At 43.5% G+C, this 11,523-nt stretch overlaps 1 protein-coding gene across 1 annotated transcript in view; it reads right to left on the bottom strand.

Annotated features, from left to right (window-relative positions):
- The window catches only part of LOC113487902, a 23,652-nt gene extending 22,605 nt beyond the window's left edge, over positions 1 to 1,047 (bottom strand). Inside the window, exon 1 of the mRNA XM_026862843.1 lies at positions 1 to 1,047. This exon is cut by the window's left edge and continues 1 nt beyond it. Within this exon, the coding sequence (XP_026718644.1) occupies positions 1 to 874 (874 nt within the window). The 5' untranslated portion in view covers positions 875 to 1,047.
- Positions 1,048 to 11,523: the final 10,476 nt, after the last annotated feature.

The following is an 11,523-nucleotide window of genomic DNA, read 5'->3' as shown; positions in this document are numbered from 1 at the left end:
TTTCCTCATCCCTGATCCTTTCTCTGCAATTCTTTTTTATATGTCCTTTCTTTCCACAGTAAAAACAACATCCTTGTTCCTTCTTTACTACTACGTTCCTTTGTTTCATTCCAGCAGATCTGTATTCACCAGTCCGCTCTTTGCGATCCTCTCTGACCGCTGCTACCATCATTTTTACTTGTCGCTTGCTGCTCTCTTCTTCCCGCCTTACGTAGACTTTCTGAGCTTCCCTCAATAATTCATCCAACCCTCTATTCTGCCAGTCTTCTAACTTTTCAATCTTCTTTCTGATATCTTCCCATGATTTTGCCACAAACTGAGTTTTAAGGAGCGCTTGCCCTAAAGGGTCGTCTGGATTTACCCCAGAGTACAGCTGAAGGGCTTTCCTCAGTCGTTCCAGCCATTCAGTAGGGCTTTCATCTTTCTTTTGCATTTCATTAAATGCTTTATTGATATTTTGGCCACGGGGTACTGCTTCTCTAATCCCCTGAATTACTATAGTTCTCAGGTCCTGCATATGAGTTCTATGCACCGGATCCTGATTATCCCAATTAGGTCTTTGGAGTGGCCATTTAATATCTGCTTGGGGTCCCTGGGCATGCTGAGCATCCCACAGTCTCATTCCTGCTCGTCTAATCATATCTCTTTCCTCGGTAGTAAATAACTGACCAAGGATAGATTGCATCTCATCCCAAGTATAAAGGTTTGGTCCCAAAAATTGATCTAATCTTTCTGCCACTCCGAGTGGGTCCTCAATTAAGTTTCCCATCTCGCTTCTTTTAAAATCTAGTAGGTCAGCCGAGTTTAGGGGTACAAAAATATATCCAATCACAGGTTGAGGTCCCCCCATGGGCATTTCCCTTAGAGGATACATCTGAGCTGCCCCTTTTTGACTTCTAGTCACACGTCTAGGAGGAGGGGGAGACCCTTGTTCCAACTCTGGTGGTGGAGTGGGCGCTCTGGGGACCTCTGGAGGGGCTGCGGGAGCAGGAGGAGGAATGTAAGGAGGGGGGTTAGAAGGGTTTCATCTAACTCTTCCTTCTTTTTCTTTTGTTTAGTTTTTACTTCATTCAGTGGGTAAAGTCTAGCTCCCGGTCTTTCTAGCCACACTTCCGCATATTGACTCTCCTCCAGGTTAAGGAGTTTTTTATTATTAACCCAGAGGTTTAATCGCTGTCTTACCCAATCTTCTTCTGACACATAGACTGGCCAAAAGACATTTTTAGAAATCTTCTTCCCTCCCCATATCTTAGTACAATATTCTATCATTTTCTGCTTATCTTTTTCTAGTGTTCCAGGGAAATGTCTCCAGTTGTCTGAGATATATGCCAGAGGGGTATTCTTAGGTACAGTGGGTACCCTTCCCATGGGAGTCAAAGGCTTGCTGCCCTTCGCCCCCATCTTCTGGAATATCCACAAACATACACTCACTCGCTCCCCTTGTTCCTGGCCCAGTCCCTCGCGGGAGATGGGAAACGCAGTACTTAAGAGTCCATGCTCGCTTGATTCAGTATATAGAACCTCTCACTCGTTATATTCCAGGAAACCCAATCCCGCCCGAAGGGCAAACCCGCGAACAAATTCGCAATATACTTACGCATCCTGCGTCTTTGTCCGGACTCCCGTGCACAGAATTTTATGGGATTTTACCGGTTTCTCCTTTTCTCATTATTCTAGAATTTAGGTTCGTCGGTAAGGTTGAGTAGGCTGTCGGTCGCAGGGCCGTGGATTGCCGCGGGGCGCCTCCCCGGAGGACAGAAGCCCACCGTTCCTTATCCGAGTCACGGCACCAGGAATTGTTATAAATTGAGACCACAATGGATCATAATCCAATTAAAATTTTATTAATTATAACAAGTAGAAGATGAGCAAAGACAGCGCTGGACGGCAGGGGAGTCTGCGCTCCGCCAACTGCCGTACTGAGCAGTTCAAACAGTCCCTTTTTATACATCTTTACTTCCGTGTTCATGAAGTAGTGGAGGTACTCTGCATGCTTCAGTTGTTGTTAGGGGGTCATTTTCTGACCCCTCACTCATATGTCCTTATATGGGGTTGTTTGTCCTGTTTCTGTTGATTCCTGGAAATCTGGCGGTTATCTTGCACAAGCGGTATCTGGTTTAATTTGTGTAAGCGATTGCGGTTATCTTATCTTACACAAGCGGTGTCTGGTAGCTGTTTGCATAAGCGATTTCATTTTGTTGCCTAGCCTTTACATTAAGCTTAACATAAATCTTAATAAACAATACCCTAGTCCATAGTTTCTCACACTGTTGCAATGTAACCTGTTTTTTCAGGGGAAAGGAAAGGGAGGAAAGGACTGGCAATAGTTTGTTGTAATCTCTGCTCAGGATTAAAATAGCTGGGAGCAGACCAAAATTAGCAGTACTGTCACTGCTGTGCAGATAAATAAAACAGGGGATGAGGTAGCTGAGAACAGAGCTGCATGGACCAAGCCATAATAGGAGAGTTCTAACAGAAACAGCAATGTCTGGCATATCTAGTAGTGACTCTGGGTGGAGAGAGGCATGAGAAGTTTGCACGATACCTAATGTCTCCAAGATGCCTTTCCAGCTTTGCCTGTATCAGTGTCTTGGGATCAAACCAGTGGTTGACCTACTTTGTAGATGCCTGTGCTGCTTCAGATGTGAGCTTGGTAAAAATGACTGTTGATAAAACAAAGCAGGACCGTGTTCAAATGCCAAACTATTTTTTTCTGTTTCAGACCCAAAGCATAGCCTCATACTAACTATGAAGAAAATTAACTCTATCCCAGTCAAAACCAGCACAGCCCCCTAATTTGCTGCTACTGGAGGCTTATCCAGCTGCTAGCCACAAATTCTTCCTGCTGCAGGACTGTGCTGTATTATGTTGCTGCTCTACTCAAAGGGAAAAGAGAATGAATTTAGAAGGACTTTTGATTTAATATTTCAGAGCTTTACAAAAGGCACAGGCAGGGGTCTGTGTAGACTCCTCATTCTAAATGAGAGTTTAGATTCAGAAAAACAAGCTGTTGATTCACTAGCTCAGGTCTTTGGTTGTACAAACCAGCAGGACATTGATTTATAATAGGTGAGAGTCTAGGACAGAGTCTGGTAGCCCACATCGTAAGTAAGCGTACAAAAGGCTCTATGAATGCAAAAGGATAGTGTTTCTGGTCCATATTGGTTTTTAGCTGCTTAAATACCACCCATTTCAGTGTGTGTTAATAACTTTGAAGATCTGCCATCTTGCACATCATTTAAAATCCCCTAAGGGGGTAAGAGAGCACAGACAAATTTTCTGAGATACTGCCTACCTCAGTGCCTGTGACAGTCTTTCCAAATTCATACGATCAAGCAGACAGCACTGGCAGGTGCAATAATGTTGTGGGAAGGAAGGGGAATCTCACTGTGCATGGTAAGAGATGACAGGTCTAAACCACAGTGCCCTATGAAACATGATGTCAGATTGGCTGTGGGAAACAAAAACCAAGACTAGATGGGGCGAGGAGTGATGCTGGAGTAGTGAGTGTTGAAATGTGAAGGAGCAACACGCATGGCTGAAATGCTGGAGTTTCAACCCCAATCCCCAAATTAAGAGTGACATATGTGTGATTCCCACAGCCCTGCACAAAGGGGGGGTGAGTTTACCTTTAAGCTTCCCTCCAGGGTGCGGCTGCCTTGCACGGAGAGCCATTAAGTAAACGAGCCCCAAGTATCCCACATTAAGTAACCAAAGGTCAGGTGTCCCACTTAGGGGTAAAAGCTGGGACCACTTGCAGGAAGGGGTGGTGTCTGTCTGTGAAGCGGATGCGCTTTGCAGAGTTTTCTGCTGGGGAAGAACCTCCTGCCTCGTTGGAACTGGGCTCCAGTCAGGTCTGGCTTTTGTCAATGTGGGCTGTGTAGAGATTCAGTATGTGGCTTTCTTGATCTTATGTTATTTGGCTTGTTGACTCAGTTGTCTACCATCCCTTCTATGGGAAACGGCATTTCACCATTTATTCCACCCATTGTTGGCTGTGTGGTGGTGTTGTTGGGGTCAGTGGGATGGATGTTGATTATGTATAATCTGACTGACTTGTTTGTACCCCCAGTGCTTACCCATGTACTGACCCTCTTGTATCAAATACAATTTGGTTATTGGTTCATCTTTATGCTGGCTGTGTCCTTTAGGCTAGGACTAATAATTGGCAAAACAATGGCAAGTTGGAGACTTCTAAGTGTACTGTATGTGCCAAAAAGAAAAAAAGTGGCTGTCTAATTTCAAACCTAATTGCTGGCCCTTTAAGGGCCTTGATATAACAATTTATTGTTAATGTGAAAGCAAGGGCTTGTTAGGAAACAAAGTTTTGAACTCTGAAAGCTTTAATCATAGGACTGATTTGTGTCCACCTCAGCCCAACTTAATTAATGTATAGAATAGCTCATGACAGCATTTTCGATAGTAATCATATATAAACCTGGATTTTATTTTATTTGACCACCCTTAATTGACTCTTAATTTCTCTATTATCAGTGCAATGTAATGTATTCAAACATGACACATACTGCATTAGTCAGCCATGCTGCAGATTACAGACAGCAAGCACACATTGAATTCAAATAGCTGCATTGTCAGGTCTGTGGAATTCCATGGCCTTCAAGTGCTGTTCTGAAAAGCAGGCTCTAAAAAACTGTGTGGCTATATGTTTATTGTATTGCTCTGGTCCTTATCAGATTACACTGCTTAAAATAAGATGCTTTCTTCCTTCTATTTGCCAGCTGAAGGTGGGATCAGAGAAGACTGATGGATTGTCAACTCAAAGAGGATCACCGATACATGAATGATTTCATCCCATTATGTTTTCCACTATGCTTGGGCAGCCCTCATTGCCTCACCCAGTAACACTGCTGCTGGAGCATTTGCCACAGTATTTGTTTTTATAGAAGCTATCTTTGCCTTTCCTGCTCATTGTAATTTAGGTTAAGACAATTAGTCCTGAAATGAATGGCTGCAGTGCTGTAAGCTGTGTTTCAAGGTAAGGCAATTTGCAGATCAGTTGGTCAGTTTACAAGCTGTGGTATGGCCTCCTTCTTTTGATGTCTGTTCTCAAAGGTCTGTCCAGACTTAGATTCCTGTAACTGGGTGAAAAATACTAGCAGACTAGCAGGAATCAAAATCCCTTGTTAACAGATGAAAGACAAATGAAGTGAGACATGGGGTACTGAACACATCTGTCAGAGAAAACTTTGTGAGAAAAGCTGAGTACAGTTTCACTGCAGTGTGGTGTGATGCTTGTTCCTTTTCAGTAGCTGCTGATGGGGCCTTCTGGATCTCATCTAGTTTTCCTAAGTAGCTGCCTCCTACTCTTCCTCTTGTCCTTTCTCCTTTTATGCAGTTTTTCCTCTTGGTTTGGCAGGATGACATTTATGGACATGTGCTGAGACTTTGGCTCTGTGCTCAAAAAAAGACAGGACAGAAGGGACTGGTCAAGAAGAAAGGCACCAGAAGGTGCGAGCACTAATGCAGCATGGTGTCCTTGGGGTTTGTGCTTTGTGGGGTGATAAATCCCACCTCAAGCTCTTCTGGTTGGGGTGCCCTCAGGTGTCTGTCTTATGGATCTTATTTCTGTGAGAGCTGAGCTTACTCTTGAAAGCTGCTTTTCAGCTGTGCTATTCAAGAGTGTCTCTCTACCACTCAGACAGTGAACAGAACCTGACTTGCTGAGACATAACAGTCTCTGACCCTCTTTGTCCAACCTGGCTGATAGCACAATCAACATGTTTGTAAATTGTTTGTGTGAAGGCAGGGGGACTGGAACCTGATGGTTTTATTAGTATTTTTTATTAGCATTACTTCCATGGGAAAGAAAGGTAACAAGTGCAGATCCAGTGAGTTTTCCACCAGCTAAGGAGATGGCTTGTAATACTGATGCATCTGGTTTCTTCCGATGTGCCCATGGGTTTGTTGATCTACTCTGTAGACAGTCTACTAGGAGAGCAGCCTTTGCTTCTCCCAAGTGGTCTTCCCAACTGTTTGCTTGTTTTCTTCCTAATCCATCTTGCAGTGAGGCCATGATCTCATGTGTGATCCTGTCTACATCACATTAACAGAAACGATTACACTTCCTGCTTTTTTCTGGGCCCTCTTTCCAAAACTGGAGGATGAATTTCCCTTAACTGTAGTTGCACAGCTCCTGCTGACTTTAAGATCAGACAGGTGCATGATAGGAAGCACCCAGTCTCCTTCAGTGTTCCCACATGTATTGCCATGGGAAGAGAATCTTCCTCACTTTCTTCTGAGAATGAATTGCTTAAATTCCTCCATAACCTCTAAGGGAGAGGAATTAACTCAGAAATAAACACTGCCTTCAGATACAAGCTGCTTATCTGAGTGCTGAGTAGGGGCTTTTTATGGGAACATCTTAGGAGGCACTCCATCGCATGCTTCCAAAGCAATCAGTCAAGTGGTAAACCTGAACCCTCTGTCAAGAGACAGTGATACAGCTTAAACTAACCTGCTTAGCCACCCCAGCAGCCTTAAGCAGGTTCCCCTGACTGTTAGCACTGCTCTGACACAGGGGATCTCTGCCTTTGCTGTATTGCTTCACATCTACCACCTTGGTGGTCAGGTGGGGTTCAAGGACTGCTGCCTTTGCCAGTATTCCTAGCTGTCTGTGCTCAGGTTTTGGTGGTGATGCTCCCCTGCCTCTTGCTGGCCATAAATGGCCTTTGATCTCCATCGCTGTCCTTGGGCCTTGACAAGGTCTTGTTCTTGTGAATGGCAGATTAGCAGATTATTAGTAACCTAGTAAGAGGGAGGTCACCTGTGAGGTAGTCACAAAGAAAGTAATTATCCTTTCCCTTATGGGCAGTTTAGAGGAAGGTGGGAGCAAAGGAAACTTTTTTCCTTTTATATAATTATGAGAGAAACAGGGAAGACAGAGTCCTTGCTCTGCCTGAGCAGCCAGAGGGGCAGATGGATGTGGTGGGGGCAGAAGTGGCAATTCTCTCCTTCCACATTCCCATTCCCTGTTAAGGACAGAAAGGAGGAAGAGGAGTCAGTGCCCAGAGAGGACACTGATGATGGCCCAAGGTGGTGAAAACCTACTGGGAGTCTATAAGAGAAACAGGAGGGAGGAAGTAAATAGTTGATCGCAAGTGGAACTAATGAGGCCTGGTTTCAATACATTTTTGTCTCATGGATGATTGTCAGTCCATTTGAAACTCTCCATGTCGTTGGGGCATTTATAAGGCTTCTCATCTGTGTGGACTGTCCTGAGTCTAATAAGCTCCAAGTTCAACCTGTAGACTTTCCCTCATTTGGGACACAGGGACTCTGTCCTCTACCTAGACAGCTCCCTTTTTTTTTTTTTTCTTTTTTTTTTTTTTTTTTTTTTTTTTTTTTTGTGAAAATCTTTTATTTATGCCTGTCATGCCAGTGCATTCAGCTAAAATTGTACAGTGAGCTCAAGTGAGTCAGGGAAGGAAAGGCAGACAACTGAACAGACAGACATGTGCATTAACACCTCTGCACAAAGACAAAGTTGTGTGAATTCCATTTCCTTAGAAAATCTACATCAAAATGTCTGAATTTTCATTAAGTGAAAAATGGACTAAAACACCCTGAGAGCCTTGGGGGGAAAGTGAAGGACTGTACAAATGGTAGGCTTGGTTTTTAATGTCCAACTTCCATCTGTTCTAGAGAAGGGGAAATGCCATGCATGATGCCTGAAATCTCCTGCCAGCATCTACCTCCAGCTTCTCCCCTGCAATTATCTGTTAAATGGAAGAAAATTGTTTTCTGCTCTCAATCTCTTACTGTTGTTTTCTTCTTTTTTCATAAACATCATGAAAACATCACTCAAAAAGGAGAGAGGGGAGATTAATTAAGAAACTCGTGTTCTAGTTTGAGGCTTTCACTGATAATAAAACTGCTTGAGCTGTGCTTTCAGGGGTTTGTAATATGAACAGAATCTCTGGATAGTGAGACTGTAATTAATTTCTCTCTCCAGGATTATTACAGATATAAATAGTAAAACAAAGACAGGCAAATATCAGCAGAAGTGCTCATGTTGCACGTACTCCCTTGTAATGTTTCTCAATACCAGATTATTTTCTACTAAAGGTCAGTGGTTCACAGAATGAAAAGGATATGGCACTGGATTTCCAGGAGGTCACTGTTCCTGGCCTTTGCCAGCAAAACGCCTGATAATCATTGCTTTCAGCCACTTTCCATGTGTCAGGCACAGCGAAGAAACTTTCTCTTCTCATTCCATCCCTGCACTATCAGACCTGTCTGGTGGAGGGCTGGCAGCAGAAACTAGTTAAACTGGGCTAGTTTGAATGTTCGTGCAGTAGTGTTTTGGGAAGTGGGAAGCTTTAGCAAGGAGATTAAAGAGAAGGACTGGTAGAAGCTTCTAGCGACTTTTCAGCATCTCAGGTTTCATGGAAAAAAATGCCTAGATGCTAGAGTTCTGCAGCAAATTTCAAAAGAAAGAGCAAGTCTAGTGTTGCAGAGCTGAGCAAGATTGAAGACAGCCTGCAAAAGTAGCTGTGGTATGTGGATGATGCCAATTTGTTTCAGTACGTGCCATCTCTACAGCTAGCACTGACACTTTCAGTATCTTCAACATTAAATGCTTTGTTGCTGGATGAAGCCTGGGGATAAGAGGGAGAAGCCCAGGCTTACAAAGGTTCATGTATTCTTCTCAGACAGATGAGTGGCTTGTGCAATGCTCTGGGCTATATGCTGGTAAGAAAGCAGGGGGCAGGGCTGGGGGGAGAACATATCCTTGCTTTCATGTCCTGTGAGGATGGGGAGATGTAATATTCTGGAGATGTGGCTCTTCTGTATGCCCCTTGGTCCAAAGCTAGGGGAAAGCCAGTGAGATAACAGCCAGTTCTTTCCTAGAGCTCTTCATTGGCAGGCATCAATGATTTTTCAGAGCAGGTCAACATCATCATTGACTCTGACTCTTATAGAGAAGGACAATGAGGCATGAGAATACACAGAGCAATGCACTCATGATCTCTGCTAGTAACAGATACTGTGTTTTCTATGACTCATACTCTGTCTGATCCAAAACCTACAGCTTCCTTCAAGGACAAATAAGCTCAAAAGAGCTAAACTATGAGCAGCTTCCAAGTTGATGATGCCATAGCAGTGAAGACTGCTGCTGTTGTTTTCTCCAGGCTTGTCCACATCAATATCAGGTTCCAGCTCTGCATGCCTGTTGGTAGTAGGAATGAGATGATAACTCACTTTGAAAGCTTTCTTCTGGGGTTTAGGTAGAGATTTTGTCAACTTGTTCTTATACTGACAGTCTTCCTAAAATAAAGGACTTTGCTTTGAAAACTTGGACTCTGGTGTCTACTTTTAAATAAGCAGAAAAGCAATAGTCAGGGACTGGCTGAACAATGCAGCAGGCTCCCTTCCAGAGGAGAACAGAAAGGATCAAGCTGATGGTGGGTCAGAAATTGTTTGTCAGGTGAAGAAAAATGTAGGCGATATTGAAAGATCCAGAGAAGGTCAATGAAGATATGTCATTGAATTTATAGATGATGAGAGATTGCAGGGATTCTTTAGCCAGAAATGATGACTAGTTAGAGAGATACTTCTTGGAGACATTCACAATGATTAAAGATGGAGAGTGAAATTGATTGCTCCGTCCTCTCCTTCCTTTCTCTTTCTTTTTTTAAAACTCTGTCCTGCAACATACGAACAAGGGGTCACTCACTGAAATTAAATGACAGCAAATTTAGAGCTGATAAAAAGAATTTTTTTCTCCTTTTAAAAATGCTGTGTGTAGTTTATCCATGGAATTTATTGTCCCCCTCTCCTAGGTCATGGAGGCAAAGGCTGTGGCTGGATTTTAAAGAGGCTGGACTAATTTCACAACCCTTTACAACATTTGTGGCTACCTGAGGCAAAGCAAAAAGGGCAAGTATTGAATCTCATGCTTTGGGGAAAAACCTTAAAAATCCTGTTCTTGAGGCAGGATGGACATCTTGTCAGAGCACAGCGGACCCATCCCTGTGCACCGCTCTTGCGAGAGGTTTCTGCCTCGCTGTGGAGACATCTGAAGGCAACATGAGCCTCAACTCAGCTTCTCTGATTCCCCGGGGATCTTAACAAAAACTCACCTTCATGGCTGCCCTAAGCCATGAATTGGTGCACCCTGTGCCTTGGCTCCATCAGAGAGGTGAGGGGGGGTGGCTGCTTTAACCTGATACAACTCCACTGGCAGAGCTTGTCAGTCCATAGTTATCTTGGCATTATTATTTATGCAGTGATTCTTTTGCCTTTCCTCTGATGCAGCAGGGACAGGGTGTTACAACACTAGGGACACCAGTGCTCAGTTTCACCACTGCCAACCTCACTCTGCAGTATGCTGCCAGAGCAGAAGATGGCAGCAGAGGCAGCGGAGCAGCATTTCTGCAGCCAAGGACTCAGACGTGGTGGAAGGGTGGGCACAGGATGGGAAATACTGTAAGGCTTGGATTGGAGTGATGTTAATGATGTACTTGCTGGTTTGAAAAGCACTTGTCAGAATCAAACATTATTGTCAGACTGACAAGGTGAGCCCTCTGTCAAAGAAATACATGGCTACTGAGTGATCTCCAGAGTAACTTGGTTCAGAGCTGAAGAATGGATTCAGCTCTAGTATTTATCTTAGCCTTGTCTTAAGCAAGGTAGCAACAATAATGTTTTGTTCTTTTTGGAAAGAGATGGATTCATTATTCATTGGCTGTGAAACTCCTTCATGGGAAAAGAGTGAACAAAGGACAGGTAAAGTTGAAAATCTGCTGTGACATGAGTCCCAGGGTGATTCTGCCAAGGATGAAGAACTTGCCATTTCAACAGCTGGGCCCTAAAGATAAAATTATAGCCTTCTCATGTGCCATAGATACCTCACAGAGAGGGACTGGGCTTTCACTTTTCAGGGCTGGGATTCAGTTTTGTTTGCAATTCTTTCTTCAAAGATGATGATGGAACACATATGGTTGTTTGAAAGAGATCTTGTCCTCTGGCAAAACACAGATTAGAGAAGTTTATTAGCACTGGAGTCTTCACTGGAAACATGAATGGTCACATTCCTGTGTCCTGGAGAGCCATCAGCCATTTCCACTGTTAAAGGGAAACACAGGGCTCTTAATGATCTTTCCTAGTATTTTCTGAAGTAGGGATTATGTGTCAGTGCCCATAACATTTCTTTTCATGCCAATGTTCTTCTGACTAGTCTTTTTATTTTTTACCAACAGGAGCCATGACTAAATAGCTGAGGTTCTTTTATGTCTGGTGGTAAAGCAGAGCAATAGTTTTCCCATCTCACCATTCAGAAATCATGGGATAATGTCATCCTATTGACAATGATGTCCCCTTACTAAAATATTGTGGAGTTTTCGGGTAAAATCCCTATTCAACTGCACACTGTTCACATACTGATCTTATCAGGATAGCTTTCCGATAAGTGCCATTTAAATGTGTAAACCCTTATTCTCTTCCCTGTTACCTTATCCTTCACATGTATTGTGCATGGCCAGCTGGAGAGGATGCTTTAAC

This window comes from Athene cunicularia (assembly GCF_003259725.1).
Source record: "Athene cunicularia isolate RWA chromosome 1 unlocalized genomic scaffold, athCun1 chr1_part2, whole genome shotgun sequence".
NCBI classification, from domain to species: Eukaryota; Metazoa; Chordata; class Aves; order Strigiformes; family Strigidae; genus Athene; species Athene cunicularia.
The sequence above is the reverse complement of the archived record's forward strand: the minus strand, read 5'-3'. Positions and strand labels throughout refer to the sequence as shown.